This window comes from Arachis ipaensis, chromosome B6 (assembly GCF_059453495.1).
Source record: "Arachis ipaensis isolate K30076 ecotype BB chromosome B6, ASM5945349v1, whole genome shotgun sequence".
Taxonomy (NCBI): domain Eukaryota; kingdom Viridiplantae; phylum Streptophyta; class Magnoliopsida; order Fabales; family Fabaceae; genus Arachis; species Arachis ipaensis.
This window is the reverse complement of record NC_142441.1, coordinates 9,593,393-9,615,856: the sequence shown is the minus strand read 5'-3', so window position 1 is coordinate 9,615,856 and position 22,464 is coordinate 9,593,393. Positions and strand designations below refer to the sequence as shown.

Below are 22,464 nucleotides of genomic sequence, written 5' to 3'. Positions count from 1 at the left end.
TTTACATGTATTTTATATAATTAACAAGTAATTTATAGCTTATTTCCATAAAACAAATATTCTATGTTCAGAGATATGTTGGATCAAAGTTGTTACTATCTTTTCAATACAAGAATGAATGCTAAAATGGTCATACTTAATTAAGGGGAAAGTAAAATATTTAGGACACCTAAGCAGATAAACATAACCTAGTCAAATTGGATGAATGGAAAAATTTCTTCCTCTTTGCCAATTCAATCAACTGAACAAGAAAATAAAAGAAGAGTGTATTTAGAAGCAAGCTATTGAATCTAATGGACACCCTCTTTCAATGCACCGAATAATTAGTGTGACTAATTTACTATACACATTATATATACACACACACACACACAAACTACGTTTAGGAGAATGATTTTGACATTCTCTAATTGATGATGTCATTCTTTTATTGTAAGTTATTTTTAAAAAATAAAATAAAAAAGATGAAGAATAATCTAAACCCATTGAGCTTCTCCAACCAGACAATGCAAGTGGCATATATTGGAGGGCCATGATCTCTCAGGAGCTCAGATTGCGTCTTCCTTCTCTTCCTGGTTGACTTTTGTTTAAATGAAACACATTTGTTGAGCCATCCAGATATAGCCTCCAGATACGATTTCTGAGCTCCAATCCACTTGGTCAAGCTCGATGATAGAAAGAGGAGTTCATCTTCAAGATAGCTGGTAATCTGCCTATGTAATTCAGAATGCATGGCGATTTTAGCATGACTATTGTTATACGGTACTGAAATGATCTGAAACTGAAGCTTGTGACATTCAAACATCACTTCCCACATCCTGCTTAACCTGCCATTCAAGCACAAACAGATGAAATACAAAAGAAAAAGCAGTTCTTTTTTTTTTTCAAAATAAGTAAATGCGCATGCATAAACTAGACTTCTCATTGACTAAGGAAAACATAAGTTTCTTATTGATCCAAAATCATTAAACTGGCATTCAAAGGTTGATAATCATTGGTGCAATTGGAAAGTAAGATCCAGCAATCTTATATTATCTATTAGCAAAGTTAAACATAGAAATATAAGTTTAGAAGAGCACAAATGGATTCGAAATCAGACGCACTTCTGGATTTGAAGAGCAAAAAATGATAGGTATACAAGCCAAAACAAAAAGGAGAGGAGGAAAGCAGTGTCCTCACACCAGAACTGTAATGATGGGTCTGAACTCTAAAAAATGGATAAGAATTTCAAACAATGGTAATTTTAAATTAGAATGACCATAACCAGAAAAGGCATACAGATTGGTGATTGAATTTTGAGCTTTGAGAGCATTTTTATGTTTATAAATTTATATCCTTCTGCGTAAACCTTTTAACAAATGGAGATGATATATCGGCAACATGTACGAAAAATATAATGGGAACCTTTTATAAATATTCTTAAACAATTATTAATCAATATATACATATATTCTAAATTCCGAAAAAATACACACAGGGCAAGAGGTTTGTGGTCAGAGTTTGAAGTAGAATTGGGAGCAGAAAATTGAACTCAGAATAGGAATCGGAGATCAATTCGCAATCCACACAAATATAGCAGGGGAATACATCAAGAAAACACCAATGATGTAAATACATAAAATATAGAGAAAAAAAAAGGTTGATCAGAAAAAATTTCTGTCATCTAAATTGATCTTGTAAAACTTCGAAGGATAGAATTGAAACTAATTCATAAGATGTTTAGAGACAATTAAAAATAAAATCTGGATAAAGGAGCTTCAAAAATGAAGAATGTATGAGTTTATGAATTGAAAATTATGTTATTGAATTACTAAATTAAAAATGAAGAATGTAAAACTTCGAAGGATAGAATTGAAAATTATGTTATTGAATTACTAAATTAAAAAAATATAAACTAAAAGAATTGAGTTTATGATTAAGTGATGGTCAAAAATAATAAATTTTAATAATCTTTTAATATTTTTTTAAATGATAATGGAAGTTGATTTGTCTATTTTTTATAGAATTTAACATGAAAATTAATTTGTGTAATAAGTTTAGTAACTGATTTAATAATTAAATTTTGTTAAAAATTAAACTTTTCAACCAAAAAATTTAAAAAACGAATTTATTATATTATTCTTAATTTATTGTTTCCTGCAGAATAGGTAAATAATTAATTATATAACCTTTGTATTTTTTTGGGGTCATTATTATAACGTATTATTAGAACACTAATTAAAAAATTATCTATTCTTTTTGGGCATGCATCGGTGTTAGTAAAAAATAATTCAGCCTACTTTATTATTTTAATTATTTTCTCATTTACAAACTAATGAATTCCATATACATACACACGTGATTCACAGAGCCCATCAGCTTCCAGCCATCCAGAATTTATTTTAATATGGCTGGCTTACCAATATAAATCATCATTTAGCTATAAGCTTATTACCTTTAGCTGTCTTTTTCTTTTTCTTTTATGAACTTTTTCTTTAATACACACCGTACAAGAGACAAAAATTTTACTGACCACCTATCCGTATATGTTATACTATTTTTTTTTTTTTTTTTGAAACAAAGAAGTTCAACACAAACGTGGAGCAAATCAAGCAAGGGAAACAACAAACTAGAAGTACATCTTACAAAGAAACCAAAACTAAAGTAACCCCAATGTTATCTCCGACATTGCCATCAACAACTAAAGGGATCCCCATACCTCCACTCCCTAAAATTAAGAAGCGACAGACTGATAATGTCTGACGTACTCTTTCCTATATTCTGAAACAACCTCCTGTTCCTTTCTAACCAGATGTTCCACACAATTGAGAAGAAACTTATGAACCACTTCTTGCGCTCCTCTTTCCTATTTGTAGCACGTGTCCAGCTTTGGAAGTGTTCCTTCAGCGAACCTGGGACTGACCATGGTCTACCAAAATCTGATAGCCAAACGCACCACACCTGCCAAGAAAATTCACAACCAAGGAACAAGTGGTGGATATATTCAACATCCTTATTACATAACACACACATGTTCTCCTCCTGATTAACAATTCCAAGACGACACAACCTTTCTTTAGTGTTCACCCTGCCTATCAAAACAAACCAGGCAAGTAGTTCAACTCTTGGGGGAACTAATCCTTTCCAAATTGTCTTGGTGAAGCTATAGCTTGCTATGTCCTCCGGAAGTGTTTCCGCCTGTAATACCTGCACAAATGAGTTAATAGAAAAAACACCTAGTTTGTCGAACTTCCAGACAACTCTATCCTCTCTTTCAACAGCTAGGTTAACCGGTCTCAAGGTATCATGTAGCTGATTCACCAGATCCAACTCCCATTGGAATAGCTCACGTCTCCAATGGAAGTTCCAAACCCACTCAAACTCATCCCAGAACCCACAGTCCCCTATGACAGATCCTTTTTGGGTTGAAACCGAGAATAGCCTTGGAAACCTATCCTTTAGAGGTCCACACCTGAGCTAGATATCTTCCCAAAAGTGAGTCCTTATGCCATCACCAACCTCCATAGACAAGTCAGTTATCATCTTGTCTCTTATATGTTGCTCCTTAATCTGCAGCTGACATATGTCTTTCCATGGACCCCCTTTAGCAGGTAATGTCTGGGAAGATAAAAGCTTATTAGGAGAGAGATTATTGCACGAACAAACCACCTTCTTCCACAATGGGCACTCCTCTTTAGAGAATCTCCACCACCACTTAAACAGGAGTGCTGTATTCCGAACCATCGCATTTCCAACTCCTAGCCCTCCTAACTTTTTTGGGGTCTGGACTACATCCCAGCTAACCAACGCCATCCCATTCCTTCCATCCTCCTTACTCCACAGGAACCTTCTCTGTAATGAAATCAATTTCTCTGCAACCACTTTCGGCATCTTGTATAAGCTTAAATAATATACTGATAGGCTGCATAGTACTGCTTTTATGAGCACCAATTTTTTCGCTTTGTTGAGTATCTTAGATTTCCACAAGCTGAGTTTCTCCTCTACTTTATCTATAATTGGGTTCCAAGTCTTAATCAACCTCGGATTGGCTCCTAAGGGGATTCCAAGGTAACAGACTGGGAGAGTTGCCTCCTTGCATCCCAACAGACTGCACGTACTTCGAACCCACTGTTGGTCACAGTTGATAGGGATCAAACTGGATTTATCAAAATTGATGGCTAATCCCGACATCAGCTCAAAACATCGTAGAAGCCTTTTATAATTCTTTATAGTCTCCTCTTCTGGCGGACAGAACAACACAGTGTCATCAGCAAACTGGAGATGTGACAATTCTATATTATCTCTCCCTACAAACAGAGGGGTTATCCGCCCGTTCCTAATTGCCTCGCTAATCATTCTGTGTAGAACATCAACTACGAGCACAAACAAGAATGGGGATAGCGGATCACCTTGCCTTAGACCTCTTTCCATCTTAAATGGCCTCGTTGGCGAACCATTTATCAACACCGACATAGAGGTCGTGCCGACACACTCCATAACCCACTCCCGCCATCGTTGCCCAAAACTCATCTTCTGCAACACAATGTCCACAAAACTCCATTTGACCCTATCATATGCCTTTTGGAAGTCGAGTTTGATTATTGCCGCTTCCTTCTTCCTCCTTTTAAGCCAATGTACCGTTTCACATGCAATAAGAGCTCCATCGTGTATTTTTTGCCTTTGACAAACGCACTCTGAGTCTCTCCAACCAGACCTGGCATAACAGCTCTCATCCTCTTGACCAGAACCTTTGAAATCACTTTATATACACAGCCAACCATACTAATTGGTCGAAGGTCCTTTATCTCCTTTGCTCTGATGAACTTTAGTGCCAACGCAACCCAAGTTATATTAGAGTCCTTCGGTAATCTAAATGTTTGAAAGAACCCCAACACAGCTGACGTGAACTCAGCTCCAATCTCTTCCCAACACTTCTTGATAAAGTTCATGTTGTATCCGTCACTGCCTGGAGCCCTAGATGATTCACAATCCCACACTGCCTCTTGAACCTCCTCCACCGACTGCATCACTTCTAAAGCCTCAGCATCCTCTTGAGTTATCACCTCCACCAGACCATCCCTAAATCCCACAGAAGGAGACTTCTCCTGATGATATAGATTCTTGTAGAAACCTCGGATGGCGATTTTTATTCTTGCTTGATTTCTGACCAACCTCCCATTAATTACCAAAGCATCAATCCTGTTGTTCCTCATTCTTGTTGAAGCTAAATTGTGGAAGTACCTAGTGTTTCTGTCCATGTTTTTCGCAAGCCGGGAACGTGACATTTGTTTCCAGTTCAATTCTTTTCTCACATACCACTTCTCACAGCAAGTCACTAGCGCCTTTCTTCTAGCCTCCACTGTTCCATCATATATTCCATTACTTACCATGTCATCTATCTTCTTGATCTCTTCCTCAAACCTCATAATTTTCTTATCCATGTCACCAAAATTGTCTCTGTGCCATCTCCCCAGAGGAACCGTCAACGCCTTCAATTTATCTGTAAAATGCATCTCCCCTAATCCCCTCCATTCCTCTTTAAACATTCTTAGGAAACCTTCATGTGTGAACCACGAGTCTAGGCTTCGGAACGGTCTAGGACCATATTTCAACCTTGTATCTTCAACTATCAACGGGCAATGATCTGACAATCCTCTTGGCCCTCCTCTTAATCGAATCTTAGGGAACTCCTCGACCCATTCCAGACTAAACAGTACTCTATCAATCCGACTGCATGAACGACCTCTGAACCAAGTAAACTTACGTTCATAAAGCGGCAGGTCCACCAAGTGCATTTCTTGTATCCAGTTTCTGAACTCTTCAGCAGATGCTGATAAGCTAGAAGTACCTTCTCTTTCCTCCACTTGTACAATCTCATTAAAATCTCCCATAAAACAACAAGGGACCTGACATAGTCCAGCTACATAACTCAACTCCTCCTACACAGCAAGTTTTCCATCTCTAGTATGAGCACCATAAACCAATACAAAAGCACAATTGAAATTATTTTTCAATATCATCCCTTCCGCACACAACCATATCTCTCCTTTATAACAATTATTCAATTTAAATGTCATATTATCCCACATTAATAATAACCCACCCGATGCACCATCAGACTCAACATAATCCCACCCAACATTATCACATCCCCAGATATTTTCTACATCAAACTTTGTCATTACTTGCCTTTTAATCTCAATCAGACCTAACATGTGAAGTCTATACTTTTTCTTTAGATCTTTAATCATTCTCAACTTTCCGTCCCCCTCAACCCCCTAACGTTCCATGAACTAAAGATCATTTTAAAGGATTATTACACACATTTTTATTATTCTTAGGTCTGCTCCGTCTTGCTTTCGTCTTTAGTTTCGCCAATTTTCTTTTCTGAGCAGTTTCTTCATTTTGCGCTTGAAGGATGGCCATGATATCCTCTTCCTCGTTATACAAGATAGCATCAGACTCCACTGCTACTTCCCATGTCCTCTTATTTTCCAATAACTACTCTTCCAATGTTGTACTCTGGTTGTCATCGACTGTCTCATCATTTTCCTCACTGTAGTTCCCTGTTAGCATATCTGCAGCTTCATTCTCACCCTGCACTAGTCTCTTCTAACCTATCTTCGATCCACAGCCTCCATATGTAGCCTCAGTAACAACAATTTCCTTGTTAGCCCGACTTCTGTGCTCAGCTACACTTGTTACCCTGTTTCCCCCTTCTGATCCGTTTTCCCCATCTATATCCCCATAATTTCCATCATCACTTACATCCCCAATAGCACCCTCCACACCTCCGACAGCTTCCTCATGGCCTTTACCTCTACCCTCTCGGAGCTCAGCGTTCTCACCCCTGTCAGCCCCTCTAACCCTTCCAACCTCCAGCACAGTCGATACTGTCTCATGCTCCTCGAATCCCAATTTCTCTGAATCACAGCTTTCAACATTTACAGCGTTGCCACCCACAACCCTAGTCTTCACTGTAGCTGACCACGGCTGATTAGTCTCAATTTGGTTCATGACATCGTGGTTACCACTGTTCCACTCTCGGCCCCCTCCACCATCGCCATATCTCCCAATCACAAACTGCTCAACGAGCGCTCCGTTGTCCTTCACCATCCCAGCGCATAATTGCACATGTGTAGCTAGGACGAAGTCGCCGTGGTAGCCTCGGTTTCCCTTGCGGCATGCTTCAGCTCGGCGTGCGCTTCTTCCCTGGGTCAGAGCATCGCTGTCACCTCCAAGGAGCGTTCCTGAACCTGTTGCGTCTTGGGCTGGCTGGGTCTCCCTCCTTTTCCTTCTATCCACCCGACCCGGCTCCCACTGGTCCGGCCCAGCCAGCATGAATGCATTATCACTCTTCTTGCGCAGGTCCACAGAACAGCTTAGGCCCAAGTGCAAGTAATGACAAAGTATATGTGAAAATTTTTAATTATTTTTGTCATTACTGCTGTACTAATAAAGTGGCTGGTATATGTGAAAATTTTCCTATATCTTTAGAAAATAATATGTATACAAGTATAATTACCCGTGCCATGCACGTGATAAGATTGAAATTATAATTTTAAATTATTTTTTTAAAATTAATTTGAATTATAATAATTTGATTAATAAAAAAGTAACATGTTATGTATTATTTGTTTTTTTTTTAATTTAGTGTTAATTGGATTAACTCTAGAACAGTTATTAATCGATTTTAATAATTTATTTTCTTCAATAAATCAGACATATATACTGAATATGATCATAAATAATATAGTAATAGTTAAATTTACCAATAAATATATTGGTTATTATCACACTATAAAATAAATTAAATATAAAGACTATTAGCACTTATAAATCTATAAAATCGCACTGTCTTTGATTCGCGTGCAAGGGTTTACTTATCAAATAAACTTAAAAGATTAACAAAAAATATTTATAAATTGGACCTAGCATCACTTGAAAGAATAATGAAAAATAATCAACTTACCTTATCATCTATGAGAACCATTTCTATGTAAGTCTTCTTGTTCTTATCAAATTTGGATGAGACTTTCTATAACCTTATATATTAATTTTGTTAAATAATTTTGTTAAAAGAAAAGATGGTGTATTTGGTCAAAACAAATTCAGGTTGAATCAAAGAAGCACAAGTTCACAAGAGATGGTCACTAAAGTCAATAATGATGTTTACCAAGTTTTAAGAGAATGATTAAGAACATAATCAAATAAGACACAATCTTTCAGAATCAAGGAAGAGGAAAAACATACAAGGCCTAAATTTATAATATTTATAGACCAAAATAAGAACACTAGGACAAATGATGTTAAAGAAAACAATGGGAAGCAACAACACTATAGGCAAAGAAAACTGAACAGCAACAAACATACAACTTAAATAAAATACCCATAACAATTGTAAATCAAAATCCCAAATCCCAAGCAACAATGCAAAGACAATAACAGATGAGCAAATCAAAACAACAAATTGAAGATTTGACCGTACCTTTTAAAAAGACAATTGAACAGTTATGAAAATTAAAAACAGTAATTGTCACAAAATTAACATGTTCATTTTCTCTTTTCTAGAATTCTTTGACAAAGTCCATTTGAAATAATTATTGTCATAACCTTGAATATTAGGTATTCCAGAATAAAATTTAATAGCTTTTGATTATAAATAATAGATAAATAACGTCAAATATGACGAGAAAATGTAAGCAATCATCTCATTATCCTCAAAGCCAAAATTCACCTGTACATTTAACTTATTATTATTGTAAAATACATTCAAATATTTTCATATAATCATACAATTATAACTTAATTTACGAATAATGCACATGTAAGATAATGAAATTAAAACTACAATTTGACGTAATTACAATTAACACAAACTAACATTAGTTATAATAAATTAACTACTACTTTTTATTTTGTCTAAATTTTCAAACATAATTTAGCTTTCAACATAATCCAAGCACATAGCAAAAGAATTTTATAAAATTAGTATAGGATTATATTTTTTTTGTAAAGATGAAACACCAAAAAGAACTTATCTTCATAAATAGTTAACTAAATTTAAAGCTCATAAACTACAAACAACCTCAAATATATATATATATATATATATATATATATATATATATATATATGCTCTTGGCAGCAAAGACTAATACATGTAGAAATCAATAAACTTGAACATCAAATTTGTAGTCATGAATCTCCATGTTCATTTTAGTGTGCATCTCTATTCACACAACAAATATTTTTAATCACATCAACAATACTATATTCTTTGTGTACATTTTCTCCCTTTTTTTTTTTGTCTGGTAAAAAGATCCACCATTAGAAATAAGTACCAGGAAGAACTTTAGTAATTTAAAGTTATATTTTTAAGAAAATATCTTTTATTAACATGAAATAATAATCATAATAGTCATAGTTAAATTTTTTTTGAATCTAACTATCAAAAATATATCTCTCAAATCCTTGTCTTATTTTGAAAAAAATATAATATCATGAGAAGATTTTTTTTTTTCTATAGTCTCTTACTCATTTCCAACCCAAAAGTGAGCCTAGCAAGCACAAAAACGACAACTACATACAAATCAAGAAACTCATAAATCCAATCACAAAACAGCACCACTACTCACTACTAACTACTGCTAATAACAAAATCAAATCAATCAAACAAATCTAGAACATCACCTACAAAGTCATCACGTAAAAATAATAAGGTGATTTTTAATATCAAAGGCACTTAAAATATCATGCAGGGCGTACTGAATTGAAAAGACGTTATGTTAGAGACAATTGATAATAACAATGAGACAAAAAGAAAAAAGTACTAGAAAACCTGACAAAACATTACCGAGTCACTATTGAATAGAAAATTGAATCCTAACTATATTAATATGCAAGAATTCACTGTTTACGAACAATAATAATATCAATCAACATGCAATGATGACTTGAATAGCAATAACAACAATAACAATCCATAGGCAACAACCTATTCTAATGACTAGAGATAAAAAAATTCAGCAATAATATCATATATCATAATAGAAAACAAAAAAAATTGCATCTAGTTGTAACATATAAATACTCAATAATACAAATAATAAACAACTTTGTTACTAGAGCACAGCATTTCAAACTACCAACCTTCTAATAAAAAAAAAAAAATCTAACTTGCTAAAAAATTTACCAAAATAGTCATTATATGTTATGATTATCCTAATAAAATCTCTAGTTGTTTTAATATTGATTCCTGCTTATAAATTTAAAAGGAACAAAGTTCACAAAAAAATCCTACATTATCACATTAAAATAAGTAATATCTTTTCAATCCTAGTGAAAATTTAATTAAAAGTATTATTGTATAGCTCAAATAAGTACATAATTTCACTTACACTATTTTATTCCACGAATCCAACCAAATGTGAATCATGAAACATTAGGTCTTGTTGAGAAATTAGATAATTTTAAAACTAGAGTTATTAAGGGGTACATAATAAAAAAAGAGCATGGTTTATAATAATTAGTTGAATGTAACAAGGGAAAAAACTCGTATAAGAAATTTATTTGGCTTTAAGAAATTAGATATCTAGTCATTTTTATAAGAAATCGCCAACAATTCTTTCCAATCTCTAAGATATACAATTCAATATCACAAAGGCTCTACAAATCAAGAAAATCAATCTCCCTAAATCTCTGAGAATAAGGACAATAGTTGAGAATAAGAAAACTTTTAGAAAACCATGGGTTGAGAAAATTCTCAAATTTCAGATCTTAGTCAAAAGCAAAATTCACCTTATAATCACCAACCAAAAAGTAAACGTTCACAATCTGTCTCTCAACTTATCAAGCAAGAAATAGTTCCGTGAAAGAAAAGTCATATTCAGCAACAAAGCACCATAACAAAACTAGATCATCAAATTAGAAAAGCACAACCAAACTTCTAGATCGGAAAAGACTTTCGATTCAGCTAAGTGATCACCCAAATAATTCACTAAATTTAAGCAATGAAAATCTCCAATCGAACAAACAACAATAACACTCTATTCATATGTTTCATCACATACTCCTTCTCCTTGAGCAACAAAATAAAAATTTTACAAATTATTGATTTAAAAGAAGGAATCAATAGCGAATCAAAATTATGTTAGCTTCAAAGATCATCAAATCCAGAAGAAAGCATCTCAATTAGCAGCTAAGCAAATCCACAATCCACAAATTCAAATACTGTTTTATAAGAGGAATAAGATAATAATTCACAGCAAAAACATATCAAATCTTCTAGATAATGGATGAAATCTTGAAATCAGAACCCATAGAAAACAACATGAAGATAAAGAAGATTAAAGCAATTATTCACAAAAGCGAGGAAGATTAGAACTAGCTACAAGGCAAGAATCGTGAACCAAAACCGAAACTGAAACAATTGCAAAAGTAAGTTCAAGAAAAGTTACCAAATAATAACTCAAGGATGGATACAAAGAGAAAAGAGGTGGCAAGAATCGACAGATGACTCATGATGACAAGAACCAAGAGACAAGAATGACAAAAAGAGAAGGATGACATTCCTATAGGCCTCTAATAGTACCACAATTTGTACAAATAGGCGCGCTTCTATTTATACAATTGTGATCCTACCATAAGACACTTGCTCCATATTACACAGATTAAACCTAAGCTCTGATACCACTCTGTCACAACCCAAAATGAGCCATGACTGGCGCTCAGGAAAAAGAGTTCCCTGGCAAGCCTAACAGATTCGAATATAAGATAAATAAAAAGGTTACAAATAATTTTTGATAAATTTACACTTTTTAGAATGAATAATTACATACTTTAACAAAAATAAAATAAATAAATATAGATGGATCCTGCCTGTGACATATGGAGCAGATGACGTCTAAGAACTCAACAAGGAATAGAGCCCATTGCAGATCATTACTCTTGAATAGAAAGGCTCACATAATCAAGTACTTATTCCTGAAAAAATATTTTTTTTAAAAAAAAAAGAGTGAGTTTTGCAATTCAGTGACTAGACAATACATCTATAATCGACATGAGACTATACAAACATTATCATCAAAATAATTTTAATTAGAAAATAATAGTTGATAATAAGTGAATCAATAAGGGAGTTCTCATAGAGAAATCAAATCAAAAGTCCACACTTGGGCGGCTCCACCTCTATGGGTAGCCCTTTTCTCTAGTGTGTCCGTACGGAATAACAGATCTAACGTGTGGCCTACACGTTAGGCTAACAACGCTCCTGCTAGCTGAGGTCTGAGCCAGATGCATCTAGGTTAACGTCATAACCGCTGTTAACTACGGTTTTCTAATACGAGCCTCCCAAATCAATTCAAAACATATAATTTCAAATACAACAAATCTTTGATCTTTCGAATATATAAAATATCGAATCAAATCAAATCAGATAATACTTTCTCATCCAAATCATATTCAATCATATTTTCTCAATTCTAAAATAAGTGAGTAGCAACAAAATTTCATGCTTCGAAAATACATATTCGAGTAAAATCAAATGCTTTAAAATAATATAAAATTTCTTCAAACATACATATAGTCTAAAAATATATATATATAGTCTCATGTGCATATTAAAAAGAGCTTAACATGGACAAATATTTAGTTCTAATAAATTAATTAATAAAACCAATTTAAAACCCTTTGATAATCTTTGTAAGTATAACTAAGTTCAAAGCACCGTATATCAAAATAATTATAGACGTAAAGCCAAACAATTATAACTCACAACGTGGTCCAAAGGACCGAAGAGACCAAACCCGGAGTGCGAAAGTAAAGGTTACGAAATAGCGCAGAGCTTGGATTAGGGCAGTAGCAGCAACTTCAATTCTCATGGTAGCAACAATGGCAACAGCACAAGGCAAATGCAGCAGTTCAAATCGAATAAAAAGACAAATGCAAATATAGTTCTGAAAATCCAAAACAGAATAGAGGCGAAAAATAAATCAGAACAAGAGCAAGGCAAGAAACAAAATGGTGACAGAGATAAGGTGAAAATGGAACAGACCAAGGAAAGAAGTTAGACCAGAACAGTGGCAAGACAGTGTTGCCGGAAAGTTTGAAAACTCCAGCGTGTTTTCCGGCAACAGTAAGAGCGACACCGGTAAGGCAAAGCAGTGGTGCTATCAGATCCTCTTCTCCAACAATGGCATCAGTAACTCCGACGAAAACGGGGAGGCCAGGGGCTAGCCACGGGGGAGCAAGGTAGGGGCTGAAGTAGCTTCGGGTGCACCAGAAGTGAGCTCCGGCGACAGCAACAGCAGAAACCTCCATCGTCACCTCCGCCTCGCGACTGCCACCCTCCTTCCCTTCCATCTTGTAGCTCTCTCACCCCCCTCTTTGTTCTCTGCACTTCCCGCTGCAATGACAATGTCTCCCTCCGACGAAGGTTCCTTCGGCGGCGGCGGCGCCACGCCTCCTCCTTCTTTCTGGTTCGTTCTTCATCTCTCCCTCTCTGCTTCGGGTTCGTGCTCGCCATTCCCCTCTCAGATTCGAACCTCTCTCGCTTTCTCTTGATGTCAACGACGACAGCAGCTCCAATAACACTGGCCCTCTTCCTTCTTTTCTTCTTTTCTGCTCTTCCTTCTTTCTCTCATCCACTCTCGCTACTTCTCTTCTCTGATTTGGGGGAGTTTGTGTGTTGGTAACTTAGGAAATTAAGGTTAGGGTTTGGTTTGGAAAAAGAGGAGTGAGGGTATTATTGGGATTTTACATGAAAAAAGGCAAACAACTAGAAAGAAAGTATCCAAACTTGGGAATCTATCATTACAAAAAAGAATTTTGGTGGTTGATGCTAATGCAGTGAACAGAAAAGTTGCAGAAGGTGTTTTACAGAAATATAGGGCAACAGTTACTTGTGTCGAGGGTGGCAGGGCTGCTCTACAGATGCTGAAGAAGGTTGATAGCTTCTCAAGATGAATTACTAAAGAACTTGTAGAGATGAATGATCTGCATCTGCAGTCTTCTCTTTGTATTTCATGAAGCACAGGTCAGTGTGGGCATGTAATAGATGATACATCACTGAACCTGTCCTTATTCCAAGACGCAGCCCTTTAAAAGATTGAAGTAAAACATACTCTATAGAATGAGTAAAGAAGATAAATTCATTTTTGTTTATAGAACGAAGGGAAATGTCATCCTGTAAACTTTCTCGTTTAGACCTTTTTAGTACTTGGCTACATTCTTTCATGCAATTTTTCCCAATAACAAGATGGGAGGGAGGCATCGTTTTATTCTCCAATTGACAGCTTTTTTGCCATTATAATTGAAGATCAAGTTTTGTAAGATATAATCATTGATCTTGTAGTATAATTCACCTATGGAAGTAACCTGCTCCTTTTTAAAGATTATATTTTATCTAAAATTATTTACAAAAATTAAATGGATTGCTTACATAAATGTCACAGAAATTAAATACTCAGGTAGTTATTAGCTATTAAATAAATATCGATCGTTCTTCATTGCCATTATCCCTGAAACTGGCGACATCTCACCCTAAAAAAATAAATCTACATCTCATAACTTTTGTTGATAAATAATTCACAAATGAATCCTCTAAAGTGATCTGCTGATATATGTATAATAATTAATAAGGGAATTTATATTTCCTAAATGCATCCGTATTTTTGCTTGTTGCCTTCAGATGTTGAGATCAAGAGTGAGTAAAGATTTTCCAAAACCTTTACACTTCAAAATTACAAACCACCGCTTTATTATACACCCAATTTCTCTCTATTACACTATTAAAATAAAATGTCGAGCTAACAAAAGTTAAACTGAACAGGTGCAAATGCCTCTTTAATAATGTAAATCTAGGGCAATGAAATAGCACAATGTCCTAAATTGACATTTATTCACATTATAACAGTAACAGTTAAGTTATTAAGTTATTAAATTTTACAATTCTGATCTACAATACAAGCATCCTGAAAACAAGGAGGCTAGATCATCCAACAAGAACTTAAGAGAGGGAAAAATAATTCAGATAAGAAGGAAGAGCAGATCAAATCCACCTGACAATATCCAACATTAGAATCGCATAAAGAATAAACAACAAGAACACGTCTAAGAGCAGCATGTCCCTCGGGAGTGTCCAACCATGGATGGCCAGGAAAGGTCTGTGGCAGATCCTGTACAAATGCATGAAGAATTATTAGAGAAAGGGAGATATAATCAGCAATTTTAACATGCATAAATTAAAAATTCCAATTGTTCTGAACTAACATCAATTACAATAACCATTTGAATGGTCGCATTAAACACCCTAACTTCCTTTTAGACCTTAACAAAATGTAAGACCCTACGCAAAGCTGATACATATTATTCAAACTGTACTGAATATCACACAAATTCCCCTCTTTTCCTGCTCAGCATATACTCACAGCTGCATTTTGAAAGAGTTCTGGAAACTGCTTGATTGGCATATACTCACGGCATATACTCACTTTGTATGTTCTAATTACAATAGAGTTTTGTATCATTTTTCTACCCGTATGTATCTATATAGCTAGGAACATTATCTTTATCTATAAAATTGATATATATGCATAATAAAGAAATAATTAATAGTCTACTCTCATAGTTTCCAAAATATCAGAATATCCATGAAAGTGCAATTTTAATGTACACAATATTAACCTGCTAATAAGAAAGGGGGCTTGTATCACTGCTCCACTCAAAAGAAATAGTCAGGAATAATAAGGTGTAAATCTTGCACCTGAGATGAACATTGAACAAGAAAAACAAATTACCATACAATGAAAAATATTGGGCTGTGCCAAACTCCCAATTCAAATGACCTTTATTGCCAAAGAACGATAATATTATTATTAACCATCTTGAGATGTTTTACTAGAGATTCTCAAAACATCATGAGAACCGTCTTTACAACTATAGATGCTACTGCTAGAAAGGAACTTCAGGAAGTCAGTAAAAACCAAAAATACATAACTAATAAACTAACATGTTGTCTGCTACGAAATTCCATGACAAATATTTACCTCAATGAGAAGGAGTCATTGCAAAATCAAGACAAGATCTCTAGCCTGCAGGAACATTTAAAAAAAAGGCCTTGATAATCTAATGCCAACAGTTACCAGGAAGCAAACATTGGATACCAGAAAAGTTGTATATAGTAAGTAAAAGAGAACAATACCTGTTCATTATAGAGCTAAAAAACGGTAATGCTAAATTGGTACTGAGAAGTGGCAGTTGAATCTGAATTGGCTAAATCAAACAGCTCCTCAAATCAACAACAGAGAGTTTGCAATATGAGTTTTCACCGGTGATCAAATTGTTATGAAATATGTGTATCGTGACATTCCTGAAAATGAGGGCATATTAGAGAAAGGCACTTGTCTAAATTAGTGAACAGTACCAAGGAAAAAAAACCACAAACACAGGACAGATGAACATAAAATCGCACAATAATCTTTCACTTACTTTTTACCCCAGAATATTAACATGGTAATAAATTTCAAGAAACCTAAGGTAAACTAACGGATCTTGTTGCTTAATTAGGCCATTATTTTATTACGATTCATGCATTACATACTTCCTTCTTCTGTTGTTACTTAACCGAGTCAACCAAGTGCAAAACTATTTTTGTAAAATAAGAAAATTTGTACATATTATAATACAACCTCCTAAGTGCACTGATATCACCAACTACTTTGTGACAGGAAGTCATCCCTGTAAAGAATATATGTAAGCATAAAAATATAACAGAAAGAAAGGTGAGCCTGGCGGGAGGAAGTGAAAAATAAGATCGTCCCACTGGTTCAACTGAAAATTAATTATAAACTAAATTCAGGGTAGTTTTTTGAAGATGTAGATGTCATGCAGCATTCAGAACATCGAATATTTAACAATATGGACACTTTGAGGTTTATAGCTTATTCTTTAAAATCACCAATTCAACCTTGAAAAGCTAGTTCCGTTAACTATGCAACTATCATTGGATCTAATTAGAATCATAGTGCATGTTTGTCTTGGCATTGAAAAAGTAGCCCAGTTAATGAATTGAAGCATGCAAACCAAGTCTCAATTCATTTCAAATATGCTCAATAAAATTGAGCTGAGCTATGTCCCAACTCCCAAAGCCCAAACATGATTTTAGCCTCAACTTGTGTTAGTAAGGTAATATAGTTTGTGTTTAAAGTAATGAGCTAATGATACATCCTCTAAGCCATACTAATCCAAATTGCAACTGGTATAATAACAAGTTTAAAAAAGCACTGAGGAAACTATCCCTTTTCTCAAAAAGCACTAAAACCAGATATTAGAAGTTTTATTATATATGCAAATAAAAGTATAGAAATAATTATATTTTTGTAAAATTTTAAGAAAAATACTTCCTAAACAATTTAAATGAGCATCACCATGCATAATAAACATGCCTAGATGGAGGCAACAGGAATATATTTTTGTAAAATTTGTTCAACAAAAGACTTCCCAAATAATCAAAATCTGCATTTCAATTAGCTACATCTTATGTATACTATGACAAATGCTACTGGCATGCTTGTTATGAGCTGTAAGTGAGTGAAAGACCAGTTGATATAGTGAAAGTGTGAATCGAAGCAAATTTCTACTTTGTAACAGAATCAAGTACTATCCAACCTAAAAGTCAAATCACTGACAATTGTTGAACTAATCACAAACTAGGAAGATCTAAATATAACTTGACAATTCAAAGAAGGAATGAACAACTGATCTATTATAAAAAATTATCAATTAAGTTACCTAGCTTGTTCTGGGCAATGAACTGGCGTCTCTCTCCCCACTTTACCCAAACCTAGAAGCATTCAATTTATTTTACATGAACAAAGTGTTGGATTAACAACTAAATAAACAATGATATTGATGGAATCATCAAAGAAACCACACCTTTAAGAAAATAGATAATGAGATATATGGAAAGATACATATATGAATGGTTCATGCAACAGATGAATTTGAGCAACATAAGACATAGCATACTAAGATATCTAGGACCTAAGAGGTAAATTATAAATTTAACCATGACAACCAATCCTTTAATTTCATTGTTATAAATTATCTTTGCAATTAAAAAGGCAAATTCAGCCTGTGCATCTGCTTTCCACCAACTTTAAAAAGGGAGATATCCATACAAGTTCTCAGTGAGCATGAAACAATAATGACATGTATCCTAGGAATTACATCAAATAAATAAGTTTGTTTTGACTTTAACGGAATTAATTTGTTACCTTGATTTCTGACTGAATAAATTAAATTTTTGGCAAAAAAAAAAAAAAAAAAAAGAGAAAGAATGCACTATAAAAGAAACCTTAATTTAAAACAAAGTATATTTCATCTCCAAGGAAATTTATATTTCTTTCATTGTGGTTCATGCAGGACGGTTTCATCAATCAGTTAATATCTTATCTGATTCATATAAGAATTTATTGAGCTGACAACAAGCAAAACCTGTGTTTATAAAATGACCGGGTCATATTCCAATGACAGTCAAGAAATCAGATATCAAAGTATTAAAAAATACAGGACCTACTTGAACAGATGCACTGACAGTGTAGCTCAAAAAAATATGCACTTTGAAATACTTTTCAATAGAATTGCTAAAATGAGAACATAGACAATAATTAACAACTGATAAATGCTAAAAAAGAAACAAGTTAACTGCAGGGCACCCAAATTTCTTAATTCAGCCAATAAACTTGAAAACTATCTCTTCTTACCTTCGAATCAAGGCTTCAAACCTTCACTATCGAAATTGAAGGTGATAGAATATAATGAAAATTGAACATTCTATAGCAAAATTTTTAGCTTCAAAACCATAGAATCAAAATCTCAAACATGTAATCTGCATAAACCAGGCACGACAAAGGAACAAAAAAAAACAATCACATTTGGAATCAGAACAAATCAGTAATCACACACACCTGAACGGCTGAACCCCAATTGAGTTTGAATCACAAACTAAAGATCCGAATGACTGGGATTTCTTCAATCCCAACCCAGCCACATGCATGTCCACACACATAAGATCTCAAGCAATAACGTCAATTTGGGAAAAATATTACAATGATTTTATCGACAATGATTTATAGCAACATTTAGATCAGAAACATAGTAAATTAATTGGTTAGCAATTCAACATCGTCTCAAAATACAAGGAGAAGGAAAATCCGGAAAAGACAGAACAGGAGAAGCGACGATGCAGGGACTCACCAACGGACTACGGTCTACGGTCTACGGCGACGGCGAGGTCCCGAAACCAGAAGACGACGAGCGACGACGACCCGATGAGTTGCTTCTGTCGCCGGCGACGAGGATCCCAGGGAAGGCCGCGACACGTGGAGACGCCGGCGAGCGTGACTGAGACGAGATTCGAGTGAGACTGAAAGAGACTGTAGTGGGCTAGTGTGAGAGAGAAGAGAGAATTGAGAGAGAGAGACGTTCTTTGAGAGAGATGTAAGAAAATCCAGGGAAGATGAAGAACACTAAACAATACTTCAGAATTTTTTTTGTTCTTTAGACGTGTTGTTTTTTTTTTTTTTTTTTTTGTATAAATTAACATCAGAAATTAGAGTTTATGGAGGAGTATAAACATGATTGACTGTACATGAATAACCAATGAGATGTTATTTTATTTTTAAATTATTTAAATTTATAAATATAAGTTAGCTCAATTTTAATATTTAATTAATTTAAAGAGATACATTTTATTCAACATTAAAAAAAGATCTTTAGGTCTTTTTATAAAATTAAATAAAAAAATATTTTTTATTTGTATTTAATTAAAAAAATATTATAATAAAAATGATAATATAATATATATTTTTAAACAAAAAATTAAATGCTGATGTAGAAAATAAATTTCACATTTCTAGTTATTATTTGTCTATATTTTAAACGTATCGGTACGTATAAATTTATCATCGTATTAAAGTAAACACTTTCTGACAATACTTAAAATACGTATTGAACACATTTTTTACATATCCATAATATTATAATATACTTTAAATATCAATCTTAAATCAAAACATCATCTTTATTCTCATATTAAAAATAACTTTTGAGCAAAGACTAATAACTCGTTTTTAAAAATTACATTTAACAAATCAATGATAGTGAACACCAAATTCATCAGCTATTAATAAAAATAGTTTTGATAATTTGTATTCTAAAGATATAAGTTAAGCATATTATAAAAAAATTGTTTTATAAATTTTTTTTTTTTACGTTTTAATGTATTAAATACATCAAAATTATTATAAAATTTCTATTATTATAACACAATTTAATTAAATTCTAATAAAAAATATGTATTAAAAATAAATTAAATAATACTTATATTTATATATAAATATTTATTTTTGGTAAGTAAATATTTAATTTTAATAGTTAATTTTAATAAATAAATATATAACATAAATACAAAAAAATAAAAAAAAATATTATAAAAAAATTTAATACAATTATTCAATCTAATTCATACATTAAGATGACATAATAAATTTTAAAATTAATTTTTTTTATTGGTATAACAATATATGATTGATTATTTATGCATTATTATTTTATACTAATAATGTATAAAAATTAAATTATATAAGTATTAAATATTAAATTAATAATATATTTTTTCTTATTTTTAAAATTAGTTATTTACTTAACATTTTTCAAAACTACAGAAAAAAGATGTGTATGTTATCATAGGTGTGTTTGATACTACATACAAATACAAAATATAAGACAAAGACACTTTAGTACAAAAAAGTGTTTGAACAAAAAAAAATATAAATATAATTTAAATTACTACATCAGAATTTTTTTTTGGTACATACTTTGATGATTATTTATTTTATTATATTATAAATGGCATGCACTAATAATATTATATGCAAGTTCTCCCATCTAAACCAAAGGTTATCATCCAAAAAAAAACCTTTTTGGTTTACGTCGTGAATTCACGATGTAACGAATTCTTCAAACTTTACAATTTTTTATTCCAAAATGTAACTTTTAGAATGAGAATCGGAGTAAATGCCTATTGGCATCATGAAAGTGTTATATTACTCTACTAATTAGAAATTTTTATAAAATAATTGTTGTTTAATTAAAACAATTTTTAAATTATATTAGAATCGTTTATGCATTCTCTTAGCTTTCAATGTATACATATAGATGTCGTTTTTCAATGAATGATATTTGACCAAGGTATATCTTTTTAAATTAAACGTATAAGATTAGAATGATAAATCACATTTTCTACTAGCTATACGTAAGAAATATTTTGACTCTAGTATATGTTATTTTTGAAATTGAGTGGCTGAATCTAATTTTAAATCTCTACTTTTAAAAAGTAGAGTAATTTAGGCTAATAAAATAAATAAAGTTTAAAATTACATAAATATTTTAAATTAGAATTAGTTATACGCCGTATCCTAAATATTTTTATATAAATCGAATTAAGTTGATTTAATTTACCATGTATATATTGCATCAGTAATAAATCGAATCAACTTAATTCGATTTATTATGTTTATCCTAACTATATAAGTAATAAATCTTACTTTTAAGTTAATGGATTATGTATTATTCATTAATTTTATTAATTTTAAAACACAAATACCAATAAAAAAATATTTTTATTTAAATTTAAATAAAATTTTAAAAAGATCAAAATAATAAGAATAGAAATCTAATTTTGGTATTTTAGTTCAAATTTCAAAAAATTTACATTTTTTTATATTTATGAATTTAAAATAAAATAATAAATTATTTCTAAAAATTTATTAAAAATTATTATTCGACTCATTAGCATCTAAAAAATTATTATCAATTTTTTAACGTTGAGAAGTTATAAAGTATAATGCACAGGAATTAAATTTTGAATTTTTTTAGAGTTAAAAATAATAAATAATTATATAATATAAAAAGACCAACTACATTTAAACAATATATAATTTAAAAAATAATTAAAATATTATATTAATTAAATTATAATTTAATTTATGAAACTAAATACAGAACAAACGCTTTGATAACACAACACAACACTACAAGAAATTACCGGATTAGCGACCTATTTGGGTGGTCGCTAATAAGAAAATAGTGACCGATTTGTGTTCAGGGCCACCAAACCCTCACCAAAGAATATCGGTCACTAAATCGGTCGCTGAGTAAATCAGTCGCTAAATAGCGACCAACTTTTCAATCGCTAAATCGGTCACTAATTCGTGACCAGTATTTCGGTATCCAATTCGCGACCGTTATTTCGATCACTAAATCGATTGCTAATTTGGGATCAACATTTCAGTCTCTAATTCAGTCGCTAAGTGTGGACCTGTCAATCAAGCATTTTAGTCTTTTTTTTTTAATTATCATTTTTACTAAATTTTTACATTTATACCATCAAATATTGAAAAACCATCAACTAAAAACCTACAC

The 22,464-nt window shown here is 32.6% G+C and overlaps 1 protein-coding gene across 6 annotated transcripts; it reads right to left on the bottom strand.

The window, feature by feature from the left end:
• Nucleotides 1–311: 311 nt before the first annotated feature.
• On the bottom strand, nt 312–19,553 carry LOC107646091 (uncharacterized). 6 transcript variants are annotated; one of them, XR_015885919.1, is made up of 8 exons: nt 19,237–19,553; nt 17,770–17,821; nt 16,181–16,348; nt 16,026–16,070; nt 15,664–15,742; nt 12,755–15,155; nt 11,860–11,964; nt 797–827 (listed from the first exon to the last, which is right to left on the bottom strand). XR_015885919.1 is itself a non-coding variant. In XM_088490846.1 (7 exons), the coding sequence occupies exons 6-7, from the start codon at nt 13,339–13,341 to the stop codon at nt 428–430; spliced, it is 708 nt and encodes a 235-aa protein (XP_088346972.1). In that variant the 5' UTR covers nt 13,342–15,155; nt 15,664–15,742; nt 16,026–16,070; nt 16,181–16,348; nt 17,770–17,821; nt 19,237–19,553; the 3' UTR covers nt 312–427. The 6 variants fall into 6 exon arrangements, 2 of the variants coding, with proteins under 2 accessions (XP_088346972.1, XP_088346973.1); XM_088490846.1 differs by lacking the exon at nt 11,860–11,964 and having other exon boundaries at nt 312–827; nt 13,034–15,155; XM_088490847.1 differs by lacking the exon at nt 11,860–11,964 and having other exon boundaries at nt 312–827; nt 13,052–15,155.
• Between the last annotated feature and the right edge of the window lie 2,911 nt (nt 19,554–22,464).